Raw genomic sequence first — 26,395 nt, 5'->3', positions numbered from 1 at the left:
AGATGTTTTAATCTTAATTTCGATACATTATTTAGAACTTTTGTTTAATGGGTTTTAGTATTTAAGTGCTTGAAAGATATCAGATTAAGTATGTGTTAACGTTGGAAGTTATAATCAAATTCAAGAGTTTCTTTGTTTAAATGTGCTGAAGTATCCATCTTTTAATTTGAAATAGGTATTGTTTAGAAAATATACGTTTATATTTTATAGTTGAAGATTTATACTTGTATTTGTACTTAGGTAAAGAGCATGGAGAAAAATGTTTGAGCTTGTACAATAGGCCAGTTTCCTACTAGTCAAATTAATACTTTTTTCGAAACGTCAAAATACGATATTTTCTATGAATTTTGTATGAAATAGTGCGTTATGACGTGATCAGATTTTGACGTTAAATAGCAAACTTATTTCTAGAAAAAAGCTAAAAAAATAATCGAAAATAACTTCGTAGATCGTCAAATCTATGAATGGAACTGTGATATTTTTTTTAAAATAGAGTAACTACAAATTCTTGTTTATACCTACACTTGTATATTTAATTTCTATTCCTGTCGACATATCGTTATTTGTAATTAAAAATCAATTAACGTTTTATTGAATGATGGATGACTTCAAGTACACAAAACCATCGATAAAAATATACCTACATACATACCGCTATGTAAAATACTACCATCAAAAATGTTAATGGAAAATCTGAAGGCTCCCATAAAACGTCCCCACTTTGACGTAATCCTTCACGTCTTTGATGAATGAGGTGTTCAATTCATCAAAGGTTTTAAGTTACCGTTGACTGCATACAAAATATATACCATACCATACCATACTGTTTGAATTTTCAACGAGCCTCACACTCGACTTTGCAAAGTGCTCTTACGTATGTCAAGCTATCCGCAACAATCAATTCGATTTTCGACTTTATTAAAAAGTGATAGAGTAAAAAGTCTGTTGTAGGAAATGGAGAGTTAGTATAGGTTGATGTGCTGTTGCCAATACACGTTCCCGAATAAATTAATTGTTCTAAAATTCGTAAAGTTACAAAGCCCATTACTTTGTTTCTTCGAACAAGACGCGAGTTATTTCTATGTGGAAACTGTGAATCAATATTGATTTTGCCAACTTATGATTTAATTAGGGGTACTTGTCCTCCATCTGTGAGTAAGTACTCTTGGGTTCGAAAAGTTTGAGTTAGTACCGTTAAACTTTTGCCTTTTTTATATTCATAGCCTTACATAGACATATACTTCCTTTAGACTATTGTTTTCTTTGGTTGAGTGGTCTACTAAGCTTGAGGTCTTGCTAAAGCTATAGGGTTGGGTTAGGCAATATTGGGTAAATCAATTTTCGAAAACTTTCATCAGTACATGCGGGCTGGAGTGGTGCTTGTTTTTCTTTTTTTAAGGGGGGAAATTATCCAATGGCTTCTACTGCCTAGGGCGAGAGAGACGTGGATGTTAGTGAAACTCTTCCTGACTAAAAACCACCCCGTTCCTATTTCTGCTTTTCGGGTATATGGTTTGGAAACAGGCAATAGAGCATATTATTATGTCATATTCATGCTTTGTTTGTATCTGGTTAACCCTGTAGGGATTGAAAATAGCATAATATATGTATCTATTTGTGTACCATTGTGGATTAACTAACCTCTCTGTGGTCGTATTGGATAACCGTCCCATCGAATAATGATCGAGTACTTGTATCTGCTCGCACACAAATCTATATATATCTATAATATATTCTGCGTAGTTGTCTGGTCTAATTGAGATTGTGAGCCACGATCAAATTTATCAACTGGATATTACTCGTGCTGTGGATTTCCACCTCCACTCTTAATTGGCTTTTCCTTGAAGTCAGGAAATTTGAAACCTTTACCAAAACTTAATTTGCAGTTTGTGTGTATCTGAATTCATATTTTGATACCTAACCTACCTAATTGTCTTGATTGCATTAAAATCAATTGACCGATTCATTTGCATAGTACCTACTAAGTCCCAGGTTCCAGGAAAGATTTTCTGGCGCATAAATTGGTGAAAAATATGTTGGTGAAAAATATTCGCGGACAACGTAACAGGTTACCGCAGCTCCGGCTCAGGCTCAAAGCAGGAGAAGGAACGGGGTGGTTTTTAGTCAGTAAGAGTCTGACACTCCCTCTCGCCTCACACAAGGTGGGAGAAGACATTGAATGATTTTCCCCCCCTCAAAAAAACCGTGGTTCGTTCCTACCCTTCTCGAAAAACTTTTATTGGTTCTTTCTGTGAATATTCATATAGATAAAGCATAATAATAATTCATGTAATTTACAATATTTTAAGAAAACATTGTACGAGTAGTTTACCAAATAGACAAAAAAAATCAGATCATCAGAAACATGTACCTACATACATACATATCTACTACAGTTTTCTTTGTCCGTCCATTTGTCGGCTGTTCCTGTCCCGTTACAACAGCTGAAAAGGAATTGTTATCAATTGTTATCACTCCCCTTGTTAAGGACACTTGTAGCTGACGTGAAAACCGACGAAACCTTTATTTACCTTTATTATGTTCCGTGGATTGTGTTTCATGGTTATTTATTGTCGAGTAGTGCTTTTGAACCTGTTTTTAGGTACTTGTTACTTTTTTATATAGGAAATATTTTAATATTTCTAACGAAACAATAATAATTATGTATGAACACGGTTTATATCTAGATAGCTCTTATTTCTCTTTAAAAACATTGTCCCACACTTGAATTTTCTTTTGTGTCATGAGTGCATTTACCAACATATCATACCCAGACATTTTTTTGTTGTTAGCAACCGGGACAACTCGCGACACGTGACACAGGCAACTAGTTGTCGCGTTTTACTCACGTCCATTAATAGAGAAAAGCTCTAGTTTCGAGTCACAGGGGGACTCTTCATCGTGAGCAGCGTGTGCAGACGCGGCGACGTAACGTAACAACCAGTTGTCCAGCCATTGTGATAACTGTGCAGCTGTGCGACATATGATTGAATAGCAAACTGTTGGGCCTGCATTACTTGAAAGACTGTCTTGAACCTTGTTATCAACTACAACTCCAATATGGTTGGTGATGGAGTATGAAAATTAGAAGTCAATTTAGTCCGCCAGTAAGGTAATGAAAAAAATTATAGACATCTATTAAAATATAAATTAGTCATCTACCCTATTGTTTTATGTTTTTTTAACCGACTTCAAAAAAAGGAGGAGGTTCTCAATTCGACCGTATTTTTTTTTTTTTTTATGTATGTTAATCGATATCTCCGGCAGTTATAGACCGATTTGAGAAATTCTTTTTGTATTTGAAAGAGTACGATGTCAGTGTGGTCCCATGTAATTTTTTTTAAAGTCTGACCATAAATGTGGAAGATAATCCAGGGAACTCCTCAAAAATGAACAGAAGGAGCTCTGCGTTTACGTTGAAGTGATGCATACTAGCTTATCTTTCTCAGTAAACATAAAATTCAGGACAGATAATAGCATATCTGGTATAGAATGAGGGGTAGCTTGATGTGCTGTCTGATTTACATGTGTATGTAGGTACCTAATCTGTTTGTGTTTGACAAATGCATATCTCTGGCAGTTATAGTCCGATTTGAGAAATTATTTTTGTGTTTGAAAGAGTACGATGGCAGTGTGGTTCCATATAATTGTTTTTAAAGTCTGACCATAAATGTGGAAGATAATCCAGGGAACTCCTTAAAAATGAGCAGAATGAGCTCTGCGTTTACGTTGAAGTGATGCATACTAGCTTATCTTTCTCAGTAACCATAAAATTCAGGACAGATAGTAGCATATCGTGTATAGAATGATGGGTAGCTTGATGTGCTGTCTGAGTTACATGACTGTATACCTATGTGGGTATCTAATCTGTTTATGTGTTTTACAACTGACTATGTATGTAGCTTATGAACTGTTAGCTGTCGGCTCAGCAGATCATAAGTAGGTAAGGGTATCAGGTTAATATACATTTGAAAATAATGTAATTATGCGTCAATATGGATAGATATTAATATTATTCATTTAGACGGTGGTGTCTCATATGAGCAGCGCGTTTAATAGGTCGACCCATACTCAAATAAGTTATTCACTAAAAATCAAGAAATAAAAAACAATTTTAACAAAAAAAAACCGACTTCAAAAAATAAATATTCCAAAACAAATTAATATGCACTAAAAAGTAAAAGAAATAATTGCGTATTTTTCAACAACTTAATAGATCAACTAACTTTACTAACTCATCACACACATTATAATGTAAGTAGGTACAATTATTGTTATTTTTGGAGTCGGTGTCAGCCAACTAAGATAGGTTTGTTATTTACCTATTATCACAACAAAACATTACAGTTTTACACCAGTTGTAAGTAGGTACTCAACCACCACTCCGCCCCACAGTGATTCATCCTGAACATGCTAGCTGGACAAAATTATTTATTGATGTTTTTCGTCTTATATGGCTTTGATGTGACGTTTTATTGCGTAATTCATGCAAAATACCCAAATAAAAGGCGATAGGTAGGTAACTAGGGGTAGGGGGTAGGGGTACGATTTTTAAGAAAACAAAGATTATCAAATAAAGTGTTTAATTAGGAGACGTAAATATATATTCAATAATATAAAACGGGTAACAACATATATTATGGTTCAATTACTAATATCATAGCTACTAATTGCACAACGGCATCTCATTAGGTACCTAAGTTGTATCAAATTGCCTTAAAGTACTTACATTCTTAAAATTATAATTAGTAAATAATAATTAAAGTACATTTCACATTTTATAGTACATTTTACAGTCCTTTTTCTTATTCTACAGCACTATATTCTTCTGAAGAAGAATCTTCAATAGTATAGACAGAACTAACATTCAGACTAGAACTACTCATATTTACTTATATCTATACGTAATATGTCTATATATAATATTTAATAATATCCCATTATAATTATAATTAATTCTAAAACTTAAACATTAGAAAAACATTTAAACCTAAAAAATATCTGAAGCTAGTTCAGGATACACAAGAAAACGACTAGAAGTATTTCCATCATTAGTATTCGCGAATCCAGGCTTTGGTTTATCGACTATTAAACCCATTTCCGACTTACACCTATGTTGGATTGGAGCTGAACGCTGTTTCACATTTGCTTTGTCATTTTCATCTGAAAGGTTTCATTTTTTAACTTCAAGCTATCAAAGGTTTTAGTAGGACAACCCGGAGTGGATGTTGAGGGTTTGGAGTAGTGGGCAGTCACTTTACATTTGAAATCTTCTGCCAAATAAGTAGAATGGTTGAACAAGAATCGTTCATGATTGCCTCCAGAACTTTTCCATTTTTCAGCAAATTCTGAAGAATTTTCGCTGATATGGTTCCTTAACTCTTTCATAGAATCATCGCTGATACCTTATGGGCCGTGTCTGTTCCTTATATATTGATATAATGCACTGGTACGATATTATTTTGGGTTTTTACGCCATTCTTCCAAAAACTCAATGTTTGAAATTGTTCCTTCGATGTCTAGAAAATCCAATAAAAAACATAGTTGTAATTTTTTGTGAATTTTATGACTACTAAAAATCAAAAGTTAATAGATATAGCTATGATATATAAAAATATCAACCTGGGGGAAAAAGGGGAGAGATAGTTTCTGGTCCATCAAACTTTAAAAACGACGAAAAAATATCAAAATTTTGCAACATTGCACGTTTTGTAAATAGCAGAGAAAAACTATAGGTACTTTAAGTATCAAAATAAAAAGTACATACCTTCAGCTACAAAATCCATAACAATTTTTTTTCACAAGTTTAAAATTCACTAGGATATGATGTTTCTCGTTAGAAGCGAAATTGCAACTAGTTGACGCTTTACTTACACTTTATTCGTATAACAGCCCTTATTAACTCATCAATGATTGAAATGTGTGCAAAACAATTGTTAGATCTGGGATAGTGGGGATATTGGCTACGTATTTTAACAGTTAGTTCTTGGAAATTCGGAAGTGACTTTTGTCTAGCTAGCATGTTCTAGATGAATCACTGTGCGCCCGTGCCGTGCCCGTGCCGTGCTAGTTGTTGGCGTTTCCTAGGCTGACACCGACTCCAAAAATAACAATAATTGTACCTACTTACATTATAATGTGTGTGATGAGTTAGTAAAGTTAGTTGATCTATTAAGTTGTTGAAAAATACGCAATTATTTCTTTTACTTTTTAGTGCATATTAATTTGTTTTGGAATATTTATTTTTTGAAGTCGGTTTTTTTTTGTTAAAATTGTTTTTTTTAGCTAAGAGACAAGAGTTTTATGAGACAAGACGAGAACACTTAAAAAGATGTCCGCCCTCCATAAAACGGATCAGCAAGCATCTCTTAACTTAATCTTAATGGAAAATTCCTACTTTAATTTAACATTCAAAAGAGCTAATTTCAACGTACAATGGTCTTGCTCGTATTACGCTTACAGCGCCACCTACAATGTGTACATGTATGTGCAGTGTTGTATAACGCTTTGTGTGGAAGCTCGTCCAGAGAATTTAATACGTAATTCAGTTACAAGGTTATATGCCAGTGTGGAGTGAAGATTATGTATGTATAAGTAGGTATATATCGAAATTGTCAGTTAAGTCGTAGTGATTCATGTAATGATAATTGTAACATGTTACATATAGTTAAGTGTAATTAAAAAAATAATAAAAAAATAAAACACATTATTACTATTTATTTACCGTTTTTCCTGCGGGTCGCGAGACGCGAAAACCCGAGAAGGAGAGACCTCCCCACACTAACATAGTTAAGTGTATATAATAATAATATGAGGAAAACCGACGTGAAACAACGCTTGCGTTGTATTTCGTCGTGTGAGTGAGGTTACCGGAGGCCCTTTTAATTATTACCTGTCTTCCAAATCTCTCCAATCACCGAATCACCAATTCTCAAGTTCCTATGTCCCAAAAAACCCGGCAATGCTCTTGTAACGCCTATGGTGTTTCGGGTGTTTGCCAGCGCCGATTGCTTTAAATCAAGTGATCCATCGATCGTTTACCAGCCTATACGATAAAAAAAAATACAACAAATATTTGATCAGTTTTAATTAGTCGTTTTGTTTAAAAATGTCAACTATATCCCAGCTACCGACCAATCTCGGTCACGTCCATACTCTGTAAGAGTATGGAACGTGTACTCAACAACAGGCTCCTGGCATACCTTGAAGGTAACGACCTCCTCAGCGATCGGCAGTATGGGTTTCGCCGCAACCGATCCACTGGGGACCTTCTTGCGTATGCCACTCACATTTGGAGCGAGGCCATCGAGAAGCACGGGGAGGCAATAGCGGTCTCTCTCGATATATCGAAGGCCTTTGACAGGGTTTGGCACGACAGCCTTATCGGCAAGCTTCCTGCATATGGACTTCCCGCTGATCTGTGCAGATGGATTGCAGACTTCCTGAGGGATCGGTCAATTCGAGTAGTCATCGATGGCTGCTCGTCTGACCAATTTGGTATCAACGCCGGAGTCCCTCAGGGGTCAGTACTTTCAGCAACGCTCTTTTTGCTGCACATCAACGACCTGCTTAAGCCCGGTATCTTTGGGTATGCAGATGACAGCACAGTTGTTGAAAGGTATGTGTCCGATGCACGGACTAGCGGAACACAGATCCAGTCTCTAAGAGAATCCATGGTCGAACGGTTGAACTCGTCCTTGAAGGCGGTCTCCGATTGGGGTGACGCCAACTTGGTCAAGTTCAACGCTACCAAAACCCAGGCGTGTCTATTCTCTGCCAAACGGAGTCAATTTCCGCTGGCTCCTACTTTCCGAAATGTATCCGTTCCAATATCGGATCATCTAGAGCTTCTTGGCGTAACTCTATCGCCAACGCTAAACTTCGGCTCTTATATAGAGTCAAAGGCGCATCTGGCTGGTAGGAAGTTGGGTATCCTCTCGAAGGTGAGACGGTACTTCACACCGAAACAACTGCTGAGCCTGTACCAAGCGCAGGTTCGGTCATGTATGGAGTACTGTTCTCACCTTTGGGACGGCTCGGCTAAATGCCAGCTAGATGCGCTCGAACACATTGAAAGGCGTGCCAAGAAGCTCATCAACGATGATGCGCTTGTGGAGGCCCGGCTTCAAAGCCTTGAACACAGGCGCAAGGTCGCAAGCCTTTCCGTTTTTTACCGGATACATTTCGGAGAGTGTGCGGGGGAATTGCACAACTTGATTCCCCTAGTCCTTTTCATCATCGAACCACAAGACAATCGGCGAGGCGTCACCGCTTCATGGTAGATATCCCACCAACTCGCACGAAGCGCTTCGCTTCAAGCTTCCTTGTGCGAACTGCTAGGGAGTGGAACTCCTTGCCGGAGTCTGTGTTTCCTGATGGGTATAACCTGGGTGTATTCAAGGCCCGAGTGAATAGGTTGCTTATGGGCAGACGTGCTCCACCGTAGGCCGCATCATCACTTACCATCAGGTGAGATAGCGGTCAAACGTCGACCCATTAAATGTAAAAAAAAAAAAGCTTCAAAAATTCAGGTCACATTCTCAGAATGGGTTAAATAACTATAAGCACACAAAACAGCCTACTATTTGTTGAACCTGACATAAGCTACTTAACCTAAAATATATTTGAAAGCGCCTTGAGTATTATTTAAAACCTCTAGATATTTCTTTAATGTATTTCTCAGTTTCCAGGCGAACCACACGACATTAACGCTTACATTGTGGTTCTCTAAACAGATTCAGACAAACCACATTGTTATATCGTATCAGTTTTATTAAGCTTTGGAATGGAGTGAATGAAAAACAATTCTATTTTAATACTTGTAAAGTTCTAATTGAAATAAAATTTGTGAGTGATTTGTCTGTGTGAAGTTTATAAAGTATAATTTAAGCTTTTCAATTACCAAGTTTATAAGGGTTTTAATTGTACCTCTCTTTCTTTTGTATGGGTTTTGAGGAAACAACATGTTTAAGGAAATACTCGCTTTTCGCCAAGGCGCACCAGTGACCCAATTTATTACGTACATCTCTACTTACCCCTCTGAAGAATAAAATAATTAATGTTCAAAATAGTACAATTAATGATTTAATGTCGGGTTGGAACGTATGATATAAATGAGGATGCCAGCCCTCTAATTATAATTAACAATTTGTTCTTGACTAAGGGCGTGTCCACATCTCCACGTCACGGCGTCGTCAACGTGGAACGGGTTTTTTTTGAGGGGGGAAAATCATTCAATGACTTCTTTTGCCTTGGGCGAAGCGAGAGGGAGTGTCAGACTCTTACTGACTAAAAACCACCCCGTTCCTACTCCTGCTTTTCGAGCCGGAGCCCCGGTAAACCCGCTAGGTAGTCCGCAGCTAGCTTCGATCAACAATACCAACTGTTGATCGAAGGCAGCTAGCGTTAACGTGTCACGTTACGTTGCCGCATCGTTCTAGTGCACGGTACGGCAACGTCGCCGAGAGACGGCGCGTCACGGCGTCAGTAAGCCGACGTAGCTCGATGCGCTCGCTCAGTTAATGCTTCAATGTCAATGTCTTTTTAACATTAGCAGCAAATTAAGTCTTGTGCGGTCCATATCTCGTGGCACGTCGAAAAGCAGGAGTGGGAACGGGCTGGTTTTTAGTCAGTAAGAGTCTGACATTCAATCTCGCTTCGCCCAAGGCTAGAGATATGACGTATGTTTGTGAAGAATGTACCAGAATTTTACAAGCCACGGCGACATGTAATGTTTCTGCGTCATTTTTGCGTTACGTTAACGTAAATTTGCACGTCACGTCAACGTACCGTGTCACGTTACCGCACCGTTCCACGTTGACGACGTCGTGACGTGGAGATGTGGACAGGCTCTAAGATAATTATACGGTTTCTCTCATTAACGAGAGAAGAGGGATGTTTCAAATTGTATTGAGTTATTTATGGGACAAACCAGAAAGATTTAATATACCTATTATTTTCATTTATTAATAGATTTTACTTTACATAGCTTACCTTTGAAGGTATCGTTAGAATATACTGTTTTTAAACCAAAATAACAGCAAAATTCAAGAGAGTTTATGTTATTTCACATAATGTTTGTATAAATATTTAGAGAAAAAGCTTTACTAGTTTCGAGTCTTAGAGGGACTCTTCCTCATGAGCAGCGTACGCAGACACGGCGACGTCTATTTATTTTGAGAATGGAATATCATTCAATGACTTCTCCCGCCTGGGACGAGGCAGGAGGGAGTGTCAGTCTCTTACTGACAAAAAACCACCCCGTTCCTTCTCCTGCTTTGATCCAGAGCCCTGGTAATGTTACGTTGACCACAGCTCCGGACGAAATAGCTCCTTTAGATACTCATTTATCAACAATAATTCGTACAGTATTGACCTGATATGATTCTCCGAAACCTAGGTATTTATAGGTTATATTACAAATACAACCTATAATGACTCACACTTGCAAAGTTATTATATAAATACTCAAAGATACTACTAATAATACTGAGTTTATAAAGTAAATATCGACTTTGATATCTCAGACGTATGTACTGCTAATGTAAATATTTATTATAGGTGTTGCCAGACCGTAAAATGTTAAACATAGAAAAGGTTTCGGTCGGATAGGTTAAATGAAGGGTAGCATTACAGAGGATAATAATTGTTCAATGTTCAAGAAAATCGCAAGTTCAATGGGAAAGAAATCAAAGAGATTTTTGAAGGTCTTTTTTATAAAAGAATAATGTTTTGTGTAAAGGTATGTATGTATTTTGTAGTGGAGTAACGATTACGTAAATTGCTATGAATGTTTAATAAAGATAATTATAGTTAAATCTTAGATTTGTGTTCCAGGAATGACAAAAACGTTTTAATCTTATGAGATTCAATTAACCCGTCGTGTGCCGAAACTTAGATCTACGCGAGACACAATATTATGAGTATTGTTTTCTATGTGTCTTATATTAGGCATACGAGAGGTTAATATTGCATGCAATAACATTGTGAAAAATAGAAACAAATGACATACAAATTGATATTTAAAAAATGAAAATGGAAATAGGTAGCACTGGCGTATTATGTACTAAAATATACAAGAAGTAATATTATACGTAGTACTTTACCTATAACAAATGTTTAACAAGTACGCTAGTATTTTGATTCAATCTCAATTATTTTTAACTTTTGAGAATTATAATTAAAATTACAACGGTGTTAATGATATTATCTCGACATTACCAGTATTAAAGTTGTCCGAAACGTAATTAATTATTTTCTGGCTTTATTCCGACATTGGGATAATGAAGTGGCTCTCGAATAGCGTGTTGAGTACACTGAGAGAATTTGCAGGCATTTTAATTTTATTCGTTAACTCAATTCTAAGAAATGTTTTGTTGGTAACAAATCTACCCTTAGTACGAGTTTGCTTTACGTTTACCGAGAGCGCGTTCGGCGCTCTGATTGGCTAGTTCATTCGCGCCGGCCAATCAGAGCGCTGAACGAGTTCTCGTTTCGTTTTCGTTCGACGTAAAGCAAACTCGTACTAAGGGTACAGAGCTCCAGTGAATGTGTCCCGATAAAATATAACCCTAAGGTGAATATAATAATAAGACTAGACAAATCTAGAACCAGACTTCTATATCCACTAAAGTTTATCAATAACTTTTGGAAACTTTGTGTACAGAAAATACGCCTACAAGTTTAACTCGATATTTTATTATAGAAGTAATAAAAAGTAATACTGAGGTAGACGTGACTATCTTGTTGGTATCTAGACTAAGTATTACTGGACATGGAGTCTATACGCCGTATTCAGAGTCATTTAATGGTTACTTAACCCAGTCCTTAGCAATTGTTTTCGGTACAAAATCATTAAATGTTTCTGAGTGCGGCAGTAAGACTGATTCGTAGGTCAAGAAAAGTACAGTTATCTTCTGGATTTTGGCCATTGCATTTTATGTCTTCTGTTGCAAAAAATAAATCTATTTATTGAGTGTTACGATTTTGGAGATTTTCGGTAGAAGCTCGTAGACGCTCGTAGAAGACATTTGGAATTGTGTCCGGTTCATTGTATATAGACATAATTGATGAAACGTGTATGTAATTTAAAATGATTCCGTTGAATCTCGATGTGAAGCAGAATGAACCAACCAATCAGAACGCCGATCGCATTGTAAAGCAAACTCGTACTAAGGGCACTGAACATTATAATACTACTCCTTATATTATTATAACAATACTTACTACAAAAGTTATTCGATAAATTATAATCATTTTAGAGAAAAGTGCTGCTGACACATGAATTAATAAATAAATAAATATTTAAACAATATACAGCAAATAATTATACAATTAACATGAGACTGGTGTACAGATCACCAGGCCAACACTTCGATGAAATGCATCACTTACTAAATTGCATGACATAATCAGGTATTTGACTGCCTCGTTGGCCGAGTGGTTGTAAGTGCGACTGCCGGGCAAGGGGTCTCGGGTTCGATTCCCGGGTCGGGCGAAGTATTACTGGGTTTTTTTCGGTTTTTCGAAAATTTCTCAGTGGTAGCACGGAGTCTGGAAATGTGCCCGGTATATGGCAATAGGTTCACCACCAATTACATGGGACTTACAACATAAATTGTGAACTGTGGGTGTACATTGGCATTATGTGCCATAATGTGCACCTCTGCCTAACCCTTCGGGGATTAAAGGCGTGACGTTATAAATAACCCTCCTTCTGGCGCAGTCGGGTAAAAAAAAAACAGATATTTGAGAATACTAAACCTACTTATTCTAACTAATACTGATACATACATTAACACTTAAGCGTAGATTAATAATGCAACGGGCATAAGGAGAAACGTTTTATTGCATCTAAATAGCAAGACCATGGGCGATAAATATCCATCTGATGTTTATGTGACTGTATTTCATTTGAATTCATGGTTGTATAGCCAAATGCGTTTATGTATATCACAGAACAGAAATAAACTGTTGTGTGATGTGTACCTATGTATCTGTCAGGTAACATACGTACGAATGAAAAAGTAGCATGCAGAAAGATGAAAGAGTAGTAGAGTAGTCTATCTATCTTTTAAAGTCTATTTTGTGTACTAGAAGATATGTGCCTTTAATGCTTCGTACGCGGAACGCGGATCTACGCGAGACACAATGTGTTTTTTATTGTTGTCTTATATACGGCATACGAGAGGTTAAACAGTCTTTCACGTTACAGTTTCTTTGCATAGGCTTTGTAAGAGTAATCGGATCGGAAAATGTCTAAGCTTTAAATCTAAGGCTGCCTGTCTACCTGTGCAGTGAAACGGAGAAATATTAACTAATAAGATTGCATTAAATCTCCGCTCCTTTAGTGGACAGATTTTATGCAATCCTATTGGAATCAATATAATATATGATAAAAGGTAAATGGTATTTATATTTGCAAGTAGGTTACAAAATAACACTTTTACACACTAATCTCTAAAATAATTAGACAAGGCCAGCCTTTCCTATCTGGCTATTCTGAGAAGAAACGCCGAAACAAATTCAGAGAATATTTTTCCGTTACCTTGCTCAGCTCCGTTCGACAGGCAGTCTAACACTCTTGTCAAGTATGAAGGTGACGAACTCCTAAGAAAAGCGACACCTTTACTCAGTGGATATACCTACATGTTAATCTAAAAAAATCTATGCACGATATATTTTGATTTGATTTTCACTTTTGTTCCAGGTTTGCACTATAGGAGTATTGGCCAACACAATGAACATCGCCGTCCTGACGAGAAGAGACATGGCTGCTGCTCCTATAAACCGACTCCTCAAGTGGCTGGCTGTCGCTGACGTCTTCGTGATGATTGAATATGTCCCCTTCGTTATATATAGACATTTGGTAAGTAATTAATGCATACATAAAGATTTGTATTGGTTTGTTTTTTTTGACATATTATTTAAGTTCGTAAATTGTTTTCTAAATTGTTCCAAATTCAGGACCTTTGCAATATTTTACTAATCTTAATGCTAACAAAGTAGAAAGTTCTTTAGCAATAAATTATCTTAGACTTAATAACTTCATGAAATACAAATATTTCTTGCAATTATTGGCCTTGATACAACTCGATCTAATTCTAAGATTCACTTGGATAAAAGATTGATTCATTAATTCTGAGGTTTGGTTACAACCTTTTTTATACAAGGGAACTAAAATAACGGAATTTTAAAAGTAAAGAAACGAATGATTGAACAGTTTCTTAGTAAAAACACAAAATGTAAAACCAATACGATGTAAAAGAGTAATCAAAGAGTTTCTTGTCTGTAAAAGATGTTCAAAAAGTCTATAAACTTCAAACTTTCACCAATTCGTTATTCTAACTTGTAAAAGTTTCAATGTAATGAATAATTGGATTTTTCAATCTTATTTTTTGGGGCCATTTTAATGAAAAAGCCTACGTTTAATTTCGTATTTCTGTCAAACAGTTTAAACAGTCAGTTCTCTTACATTTTATTGAGTAAATATACGATTATAAGCACACACTTTACAGGAGAAAATCCAGGCAACGGGCAACGTTTTATAAAAAAAGACAGTACGTTCGAATATTACCTTGTCCTAGATAGGGCATTTTTTGTTATTAATGTCATGTACTTAATAGTAAGTGATTCTAGACTCATTATAATGAGACTAATAACATAACTGTTCAACGACAAATAAATAAAGGTATCAAGATATTTGGGCATAAACTATTCTACACCAAATTCCATTTACAGTAAGTAAATGTATAGATAGTCAAACAAAGTTATTTTGTTATATCTACCAGGATATTATCTAGTATCCACATCAAATCAGTTTATATATTAAGGTTTTTAATTTTATCGAAATTGTGCATTTCGAGTCTGTAGTTGTACACCTCTGCCATACCTTTACGGGGAACAAAGACAAAGAAATCATATATCTGTTGTTTATGCGTTTAAAGTACTATTCAATGCAACATATTTCAAACAGTTTAGCTATCAATGGAAGTGAAAGCTGACCTGTTTGTGAAATTTCTCGTTGAAAATCAGTGGACATAGAGCTTCAGTCGTTGTCCATTTGTATTCTAGGGACGTAACGTGGCAATTATTGGAACATAGTGCATTCCAGCTTTGTCCCTTTGTTTGGACTCTGTCTAGTTCGTATGTAATTACTATTGTTCTTCTTATGCACAGACAGACAGGCAAAAAACACGTTGAACTAACTTAAGTTACTGAAATATTTTCCTCATCATTGTACTCAAGTTTTGGTTATGTTACAAAATGAAATGGTATTACAAATATGAAAGTAGATGTGCATTGTGTATGGTATATTAGGTGATATATAGTTTGGTAATTTTCTCATTCGACAAGCAGTACAAGGTACAATACTTACTCCACTATAGGTCTGATCCTAGAGTTTTCTACCTTGGAATAGAAAATAATAATCTATGGAGTTTCTTGCTCGTTCTTCTGCACAGGATTCAACACTTTAGGAACGAGCAAATAGCTTCACTAGAGGACTGCCCGGCAGACAGATATTTTTAATATTTGCTATGATTTTCCTTACCGGTCTTACTGGTATCATATTTGAAATAAATAATTTTGACTTTGAATAAGACACATTCACTTTAACCTTAACTGACATAATCGAAAATCAAAATCAGAGGACGGTCAGCCATTGACCTGACTCAAAAATCCAACTTTTCTAACAAGTTATTCCACTGATTGTTGTCCAAGCAAAGGCCTTTGAAGTTTTTGACAATCTTTTTTGAAGTTCAATCTGGAATCTTTAATTACATATTGAAGCTTGTAGCGGACAGGGCAAATAGTTCAAAAGTTGGCCAAAAGCTTTTTATTTTTACTTTATTACTAAGGACTTTTGTGTGAAGGTATCACTTATGTTTGGCCTAGTAACTCGACTAGTTTCAAGCCAAGTGAGGGCCCATAATCACGAGCAGCATGGATATCTATTATTTTGATGCAAAATCATCAAGTATTACTTTTTGATGTTCTGTTAGCTATTCTGTTACTTTAAGCAAATGAAATTAAATTTGCTTCTCGCTATAAAAAGTGTATGTAAAATATTATGTAACTTTGTAAGCTGAATTACTAATGAACGTTGTATGTATATTTCGTCACTGCTCATTAGTAGATAATATTGATTGCATTCGCACTCCACTGAGTGTAAGTTCTTATTAGATTCGTCGGGATAATGTTTTATTGCGTGGTTCGATGTTGGACATTGTATAGCGGCATTACGTGCTGCAATGTGCCTACCGCTTTGGGGATAAAAAGGCGTGACGTTGTGTGTGTGTGTGTGTGTTCAATGTTGGAATGTAGGTTAAGGGTGGGAGAGCCATGTTTTGGCTGGCACGACTAGAGTGATACGACGGCCTCACAGAAAACTCACGTGAAATAATGCTTGCGTTGAGTTTCGTTGTGTCAGTGTGGTTACTGGAGGCCTAATTGACCCCATTCCAATCTTATCAATGCCCGATTCCCCAACATCCCTCAAATTATTAACCCCTAAAAGGCCGGGCAACGCACTTGTAATGCCTCTGGTGTAGCTGGTATCCATGGCTGGCGGCGATTGCTTACCATCAGGTGATTCGTCAGCTCGCTTACTGGCTCTTACCATCAAAAAATGTCTGTGCGCATCTTCTGTATACTAGTTATAATATTAATATTATAAACCACAGAAGGAATTTTTATGAAATTTTGTATACATACAGGGTATGAGTTCATTTAGGTGGTAGGTTACTTTTTATCCCACGGGAAGCGGGCAAAGCCCATAACAGGAGCTAGTAATACATAATACATATATGTTGAATTCTGAAAAAACTGGTTTCAGCCGTGTGCTGAAGATAAAAGTTATCAGAAAATTATTGATTTAGAGGAAGTAGTTTATGATGAATAGAACAGATAACAGAACATAGATAATTACTATGTTGTACATAATTTATGTTGTGTGGCGAAAAACACGTGTTTGCTTTATCTACGTAATCTATTTAATTAAAATAACGTGACGAGCACGTTGTTTGTACTGTGCAGTGCAGAATACGAGTAGATAGAACCTTTATAGTTCTATACGAACTTTTGTTATAAGTTATGAACATTTGTTGAAGATTTTTATCTCTTAAAGTAAAATAAACTTAATTCTTTAATTTTTTAAAAATAAAACTAGTTATATCATTAGAACTTAAATTATATTTACCATGTTTATTAGTCTTTGTGCGTTTCCCGTAAATATCCCATTTTAATGATATTACTAGTGACCATGTCAGTTTAAAAACTTATATAAAATTAGTTTTTTACCATCACCTGTTTGCGGCGTTCGGGAGCGTTCCGTTTACACTCTGTATATAAACAAAGCTATGTCTATAATTTGCTATTAAACGATACAAGAAATTGTTATTCTTATAAAAAGGCGTTAATGATTTATCCAACACCTTTTTTATCCGGAGCTGTGGACTACCTAGCGGGTTTACCGGGGCTCCGGTTCGAAAAGCAGGAGTAGGAACGGGGTGTATTTTAGTCAGTAAGAGTCTGACACTCCCTCTCGCCTCGCCCAAGGCGGGAGAAGACATCGGATGATTATCCCCCTCAAAAAAAAAATAACACCTTTTTAAAGACAAAATAAAACAAAAACACCATCAAATATTCCCCTTCCGCCTCAAAATTATTGGACCGAAGACATCAATTGCCGCCTTCAATATCTTCCAGTGACGGCTACATAATGGTTGTGGTTCATAGTCGAAAACCACTCTTGTCAGTTTTATTGAAAAATAAATAGGTCAACCGATTTCCCTCATTTTATCCTCGTTTCAACCCAAATAAACTGAGTGAAGTGAGTTGATAACATAAATGGGGTTTAAACGCTTCAATTTGTCTCTTTCTTAACACATCATTATATTTTAGACAGATGTGGAAAATATTATTACTAGGCTTTATTCGGCTTTTCGAAGATTTTTCAGTGGTAACACGAGATCTGGAGTTGTGCCCAGTATATGTCTATTCCACTTCGTTTTCAATTAATGATTGTTCAAAATTCTGTCAGTGTATCTACTATGAAAATTTTGTAAATACGAAAATTTCCCAGTAATAGCATGGAGTCTGGAATTGTGTTCAGTATATGGCAATAGGCTCACCCACATGGTGAAAAGTGGGCGTACATTGTATAGCAGCATTACGTGCCGTAATGTGCACCTCTGCCGTGCCGATACGGCACGTAATGCACAACGTATATCCTCTTTTCACTATTTGACTCCGTTCTTTTACTACCAATTTTTCGAAAATCTGAAAATAGCCCAACAATACTTTGCCCGACCCGGGAAGCGAACCCGAGAGCCCTTGCTTGGCAGCCACACTTGCGACCACGCGAGCAACAAGGCAGTAAAAAGAAATACTTATCCTTACTTTTTCTATGAAAGCAATAGTTTAGTATTCCTAAAAAGTCGCTCCCTACCGTGGGACTGACTGAAATATAATTACATAACTTGTATAAACTTGCACGGTTCTCACATAATGTTCTGACGTGCTATGACTTTCCAAGTAGACGTGACATCGGAGTCTTGTTTCTTTATTTCTATGCTATCAAGGTGGCCACCGGGGTAGTTTTAGTGAAGTAAAAATCCCACACTCCCTAGTCTTTTTCCCCAAAAAGCTAGGCACGTTTTAGTCTTCTCCTGTTCTATCAAAGACACAATGCAGTCTACTTGATCTTGTCCTTTATGTCAGTTTAATTTATGGTCAAGGTCTCCAGTCACTAAATATAATTAAGTTTTATTTAAATAAACTAAAAACATTGTAGTACCAAAGTACCAACAGACAGAGAGGTGAAAAACATAGAGTATTAATTAATACTTCAGATAAAAAATACGTGCCAATATAGAGAAAACTGCAAAAAAATAAAATATTCACGAGTGTTTGAACTATAATTGACTTTTATTTCACAGGTCCTGCCGGAAAAATTGGATTTTCCATACTCATGGGCGATGTACCTGCTATTTCATATGCACTTCGCTCAGATACTTCACACGGCGTCTATATGTCTCACTCTGTCCCTCGCTATATGGAGATATTTGGCTATAAAGTAAGTATTTTTGCCTTTATTTTAAGCCTTTTTGATTTATTTGTAACGTAAAATAGAAGAAGAAACTTGTAAGGTATGCACTTTTCTCCGGCTATTTTGGTTAGTTCTTTTTTTTCAATAGACACTGTCCCACATTAATATTTTCTCCTGTGTCGTTGATGCATTTACAAACATACTATGTCATATGACACCCAAACCCGTAACAACAATTTATGGATCACACAAAGTGTTGCTAAGTGAATCGAACCCGCTACACGCTGCGCGACAGCCAGTTGCCCAGCCACCACACCAACCGTCCATTCAAAGTTCATTTTAATATACTCACTATTGTTAAAAACTCGAATTAATTATAATAATGAAGTATATAAGACCAATAGTAATATGATTAGAAAAAAAATAAGCCTCATTTCTACATCAAAATTACCAAATTTGGTTCAACAATTTTTCATATAAGAAGCGAAAAATGTTCTAGTTCATAAAGTCGTTTTATTTTAACAACAAGGGCTGTTAGGTGGGAGGGGGTAGATGACGGAGAGGGGGAAAGTATTGTTCTGTAGCAAGTGCACTAAATGTGGAGCTCATTATATCGTGCCGCATCGTAGGACATTTTAGCGACCCTGCAATTCGTGCGATTGACTTCAGGGACATATTGTACAAATCAGAGCACTGGCATTGGTGATAAATTGTTGCGAGAATCATAGCCATTTTGTAAGGCGTTTTAAATGTAATTTTAAACAACGTTTTTATTTCATTCTTACATAACCACAACATTAACCAATTTGATACCTTTAGACCAAAGAGGAAAATATTAAAGTTCTTCATTATTTGTTGTTATAGCGATGAAATAAATTTATTTTAGGTAAAATATAGAAAATCTTTAATTGAACTTTTAAAATACAACGGAACTAGAAATCGATGACCACAGAGTATATCATAGACAAAAACAATATTTCTTTTACAGGGATGACCATAGATAATAGGTACTATAGATTATTCACTTCTTCTTTTCAAACTTTTAGACTTCATTTCATTTAAAATAAGAACCATCATAAATAGAAAATACACCAAACTAAACGTAACTATTGGTATAGGTTACCTACAAATATTTAGATAGCACAGATTACCGTGCCCTTAGAGTAGACAAGTCAAAAGTTCACAAGTGTAATGACACTTTGGTACAGTCGAATGAGCTAGAATGTCGGACTAACAGCCCGATGGTCCATTGGTTCAAACATAATACTCGCTTCATTACCCACGGAGGATATTATCAATCCGTTTGTGATAAGTTCTCTTTATCTATACTAACTTAGGCCCCGAACGTAATATGGCGGAACCGCGGCGGTTTTTAACCGCGTAGGCTTGTTATTAGCAATTTATAGTATTAGTTTCCATTGTTATTTTTTCTGAAATATAATTGTTCTGCTTTCCTTAAAATACACAATTCCTTGACGTTCAAAAGTGGTCTATTTGAAATAAATAATTTTGACTTTGACTTTGAATAAATAAATAAATTAAGTATCACTAAATTGTATTAAAACACTATCTCTGTATCACCCAAAGGTTGACAAGTGAGAATGCCTAAGGCACTATGTCTGCCTACGTACAATTTTAAGTGCAGTAAATAAATAAATCACCCCCTATTACATGGGACTTATAATACAAATGGTGAAAAGTGGGTGTACATTGTATAGCGGCATTACGTGTCATAATGTGCACCTCTGCCAACCCCTTCGGGGATAAAAAGGCGTGCTTTTTTTGTTTTTTAAATAAAACCACAAGTGCGGTCACGAGTATTCAGTATCTTGTTTTACAAAATTACGCGGTTAAAAACCGCCGCGGTTCCGCTGTAGTGCGGTCGCGGCTTTATAGGGTAGCGATAGGTAAGACCATTAGCGACCACTGGCGCTCTACGGTGAGGTTTAATTCCCGAGTCGAGTAAAGTTTGATTAATTTCATCGATCTGGTTATGCAACTTATATTTATTACGGTTGTAAACAATCATTAAGCCTATATTATACTTAAGTAAAGATCGATTTGGACTGTTTGTAAACAAAATGAAAAAGTGAGACTAATGCCCGAAGACTCAACTCTACTCAATTTTAAGTCGCTCTCAAATGTAGTTCTGTCAATATCAATTCTTCATAAAATTAAAGAAATAGCACGATATTTAAGTACAACTTAAAATTGAATAGCGTCACATCAAATTCACTTTACTGTGCTTAGAAAGAGTGTAACTGCATGTGATATACAGCAGTGATATCGGTATTCTTGAATTTAATTTATACATACAAAAATGTTATTTAACCCGTCATAATGCTGAAGCACTGATCAGTGCGAGACACAATGTGTATTCTATTGTTGTCTCATATACCCGCAGACGAAAGGTTAATACTATTAATGGGGTTAATAATGTAATTTAATGGTTTTATTAATTTAAAACAAGATTTCCAAATAAATTAACTCTTCCAAAAATGAGAACGAAACTGTACAAACGAAATTGTTTTCCCATGTGCATTCAAATTTGTAATAAACCTCCTAACAAAATTCGGGAACTACCAATAATTTGGTTCAATGTGTATTTAAGATAAATACATATGTATTTTGCATGTCGTTATATTATGACTGAATATTGAACTGATCGACATTTTGTAATACATTTTATATAACTGTATTCATTAGCAAATAAATCTTTTGACTTTATACTTTTTTTTAAAATCTCATTGGTTAAAAAAGTGCGATGAAATGAAATCTAAAAGATTTTGAGCTTTATTATATCAGTGCTTTTTTTGAGGGGGGAAAATCATCCAATGACTTCTCCCGCCTTGGGCGAGGCGGGAGGGAGTGTCAGACTCTTACTGACTAAAAACCACCCCGTTCCTACTTCTGCCCTTCGAGCCGGATCCCCGGTAAACCTGCTAGGTAGTCCGCAGCTCCGGATCAGGCATCAGCCCTACTGGGCCCCATCTGTGGTGGTCTGATGGCTCTTTGAGGCGCGCGCAGAACGCTACCCTTGCTCGCCGTCCGCAGGCCCGCACTTACGGTAGCCGGAGATCGTCACGCGATCATTATATCAGTGCTAACCTATTGGTTTATCAGACACGTGTTGCTACTTATAAACAAGTAGGTACTTATAGGTAACCACCGCAAAATGGCTATTAGCATGGGCGTGACGTAACCTTTTAGGTGTCTAACCTTTTACGGGATTTTATACAAATTAACTCAAGTATGTATACAGAGGTAAATAACAAAGCCGCTATGTTTATGGTTTCCATGGTAACCGACAAGCTGAAATGCTGATCCTATTTTAATTGAAGATACTTACGTTAAATGTAGGTACTAAATATTTGATACCATAGGAGGTATGAACAAAGTAATTAATTTATCTGGGGTAATTGACAAAATAGAAATAATATAAAGTTTTTTTTTCACTAAAAATATTATATTATTTTTACAATTTTGATATAATAGTGAATTCTAAACGTTATGATACAAATTGTTTGTAAAAATATTGTCGCGTGAGCTCATACAGCTTAACCAATCACACTGTCAGACAAAAATTATGAATGTGAAAGTTTGTTTATTCGGATGTTTGTCCGTCTATCACGCTGAAAGTACTGAACGTATTTTTATTTAATTTAGTATACAGACTAACTTGGCTAACTTGTGTAACACATAGAATACTTTTCATCCCACGGAAACGCGGACAAAACCGCTGGCAGAACCTAGTTATAACATAAACGTATACCTTTAATCTAACGTCAAGGTGTTCAATAATTAAGGGGCGTAACTTTTCTTTCATGAAACTGATTAGTCCCTAAGACACAATCAACTGGTCCTGATTAATGACATAGGCCACAGATAGAGCCTAATTAAACACCTAATTAATTAACCTTTTCTTAGGAACTTGGACTTGAAGTATTTGCTAAAAACCAATTAATTTTCCGTCGACTGCGCAGAATTGCGATGTTGTTTCAATGTCTCTTGGGAAAACCATTCTCGCTGATACAGAAAATAAATTATATTTGTTCTTATTTTTATTATTTGAACTATGTTTAGGTCTGTATACTTTATGATATTAATGAATTTAAAATATTATATGACATTTAAAAAGTATTTAATAGTGTTTTTACAGTAGAAAGAAAAATTATGTTATGATACGTTTCTGCTCATGGAATTCTATAGCTTTTTAAATATTAAACACGTTAGTTAAGTCGTTGAAATTAAAGTTTGAATACATTCAGTATTTGTCGAACGTTCCATTGATTTATAATTCCACTAGCTTCTGCAACGACTTCGCCCGCCGTTCCATAATATTGTTATTCCAGACCGTAATTTACCCCTGTTCAAAATTTCATCTCGATCCTCTTCAGCCGTTTTGACGTGATAGGAGTAAATAAACAAACTTCCACATTTATAATTATAATATATATTATTATGATACTATTAGACCCTATGTATTAGGTACACTTCAAGTATTAATTTAATTGCTATCTGTTGCAGGTACTCAGACAAAAGTCACATATTGTGCACGGAAAGGCGGTGTAGCATCGCAATCCTAACGAGTTTCATATTGCCTCCTATACTGTGCGCACCTACTTTCATGGTAAGTCTATACTACTACATAGTCTGCATTCTATTTACGTGATTTTTGTACTTTGATAGCTCCTTAAAGATCGATTTTTGGAATATGAGGTGTTTATTTTCACATGTGTAGTGTATGAATGTATCCATAGTTGTCTATTCACTTCTATATTTTAAAGAGACCTAACTAAACGCAGATTTTATTTTTTATGCTTAAGAGTATAGCGTTTGGCCAGCGGTCAGCGATTGATCTTAAATCAATTAGTTTTTCCAATAATGTTTTCTTAAACGGCATAATCTGGAATGCCTTTCAAAAGCCTTCTAAGAGAACTCCGTGAATGAAAAAGATATTAAAACTGATACGATATTTCAAAATTTAAACGTTCTATTTATTCAGTTTTGCAAGCAATATCAAACTCAAAGCGATATAAAATCCTGTGCAAACATTCACTATTTTCCATACAATATCCATTATTATTGGACGTTCATTGTTCGATGTATTAACATGCGATCCGGCGTGGCACTTTTGTCAATCAAATGGTCACGTTCATATGGACAATATTCGGACGCTTTGTTTATATAAATAATTTATGAAACTTCATATACATTATTTTACATGAGATGACATTTATATGGCTTATACTAATTATGGCACGATATGGGTTGCTAATTTTATATAGGAGTGTTTTTAGCGACTGGAAACATCATCATGAGAGTTAGAATTTTATACGACAGCAATATACTATGGAGATGTCTTTGATAAACATAAATATAAATAACGATGTGCATCACAAAATATGTACTTTAATGTTTTGTTGAACAGGTTTTCGACATACACACGAAAAACGTGACAGACAAATTCGGCAACCCAGACATAGCATACCATGTGGACTCAGATTACCAAGGGACACTGTACCAAGCCAATTTCTGGGTACATGGCGTCGTCATCAAACTACTGCCTTGTTCCATCCTCACAGTCATCAGTGTCTGGCTTATACGAGCACTGTACAATGCGAACCAGCACCAAAAGAAACTGAGAAACTACAACGCCTGCCCAGCTGCTGAGAAAATGGTAAAGAGACAGAACAAAGCAGACAAAAGAACTGACAGAACTACGAAGATGTTATTGGCCGTGCTACTGCTGTTTCTCGTTACGGAGTTACCTCAAGGTATCATGGGGCTGATGAGTGGTCTGCTCGGGTGGTGCTTCTTCAAACGATGCTACGATCTGTTCGGAGAGCTGATGGACTTCCTGGCGCTGCTGAATGGAGCTATAAACTTCGTGCTGTACTGCTCCATGTCTCGACAGTTTCGTCAGACGTTTAGGCAGTTGCTACTGCAGCCCCACCTCGCAAGGTTCCTGCCACCCACAGCATCGCATTCCGACTCTCACAACCAGAACACGTAAGTTCAATGAAAATGAATTTTAAATCCTGCATTTTGTTGTTTTTCGTTTATATGTCTATTGTCTACTAACTACGTTTCCCGCTAACTGCATGTTTTGTGAAACAATTTAAAAACTATGTCCATGAGTCATGAAATTGTTTCCTCCCTGCAGGTGCACAGAAAAGATAAAAAGGTAACTACAGCCGAGCTTCAATATAAATATGGATATGTGAGTAACGACTGCCTTTGCATTTATAACTGAATTTGCATATAAGACATGTTCCTCAAACTGCAACGAACATTGTTTACCTCTAAGGAACATGCATGTATACATTTGACTCTCAGTTTGCATGATGAATGATATAATAACTACCTTCCTTACATTTTGCTTTCATTTCTATATTATTGCAAGAACGGACATCTGTATAAACATCGTAAGATAAATAACAAAGAATATTTTCCAATGTTTCACTTAACGATCCGTTTGTTTCTTTTGAACGTCGAGATGCCAACTGTACTCTATTTTTAATAAAAAAAGTAAATAAAGAAAAATCATAACAGTTTATTTGCAGCCAGGTTTGTTAAAATATATAGCAAAAATATAAAAGAGGTCGCACGTAACTATGAAAACTGTGGCAAGTATTCGGTTCGGTCGCGCAATTCTCGGCAATTGTTCTCACGGCCCATTTCATTCACGTGTTCCCTTTTTTTCGTCTTTATTTGGTTTTGGGCAATTTAAATAAATTGTTGGCCACGATTAGCATAAAATCACGACGTTAGATAAAGTGGGACGTGTTTTTTATTAACTTTAAAAATATTTTAAGGAGTCAATAATAAAATTGCTACTAGGTGTACTATAACATACATAAAAAAAAATACGGTCGAATTGAGAACCTCCTCCTTTTTTTTTGAAGTCGGTTAAAAAAGGGTTCTAAAAGGTACGAATGACTCTAGTAGTCATTAAAATAGAGGATTCCAATAAAAAAGGTTACTACTGTTTTGCATAGCACATTATTCTTGTTATAAATCTGACCTAATTGCGGCGGTCCTCTCCCACTTTATTGTTCGTAAAGCTAGAAATTTTAAATTAAAAAGTTTTTATTGTGTGGCTGTGTGTGGCCATACTTGTACTTAGTATAGAGGATTATAGAAAATTGCTCACTTCTCATCTCGTTGACATAAAGAGAATACAATTTTGTAATTGGAATTAAGTTTTGAAAAAAGAAACCGACGATTGTGTTCAACGTGAAACGGCCAAGGGTTTTAATGAATAAAAAAGTTTTCAATTTAGAACGAATAGAGAAATCTTGTTCGAATTTTGGAAGTTTTTGAGCAATTTAGGAAATTGGGGAA

General features: G+C 35.9%; 2 protein-coding genes across 4 annotated transcripts in view; one reads left to right on the top strand and one right to left on the bottom strand.

Moving 5' to 3' along the window:
* The window catches only part of LOC118265968 (ATP-dependent RNA helicase vasa), a 239,972-nt gene that overhangs the window by 106,686 nt on the left and 106,891 nt on the right, over positions 1-26,395 (bottom strand). The window lies entirely within an intron of this gene.
* Positions 1-26,395, top strand: part of LOC118266367 (G-protein coupled receptor dmsr-1) — a 70,152-nt gene that overhangs the window by 42,082 nt on the left and 1,675 nt on the right. The window contains exons 3-7 of one of the 3 annotated variants that reach the window (XM_035579786.2): positions 13,709-13,867; positions 18,939-19,075; positions 23,576-23,678; positions 24,480-25,060; positions 25,215-25,235. In XM_035579786.2, the coding sequence (XP_035435679.1) occupies positions 13,709-13,867; positions 18,939-19,075; positions 23,576-23,678; positions 24,480-25,060; positions 25,215-25,235 (1,001 nt within the window). Of the gene's footprint in view, positions 1-13,708; positions 13,868-18,938; positions 19,076-23,575; positions 23,679-24,479; positions 25,061-25,214; positions 25,272-26,395 lie in introns of all 3 variants that reach the window. The other 2 variants (XM_035579787.2, XM_035579788.2) reach the window with 2 other exon arrangements.

Source organism: Spodoptera frugiperda, chromosome 7, assembly GCF_023101765.2.
Source record: "Spodoptera frugiperda isolate SF20-4 chromosome 7, AGI-APGP_CSIRO_Sfru_2.0, whole genome shotgun sequence".
NCBI lineage: Eukaryota > Metazoa > Arthropoda > Insecta > Lepidoptera > Noctuidae > Spodoptera > Spodoptera frugiperda.
The sequence above is the reverse complement of the archived record's forward strand: the minus strand, read 5'-3'. Positions and strand labels throughout refer to the sequence as shown.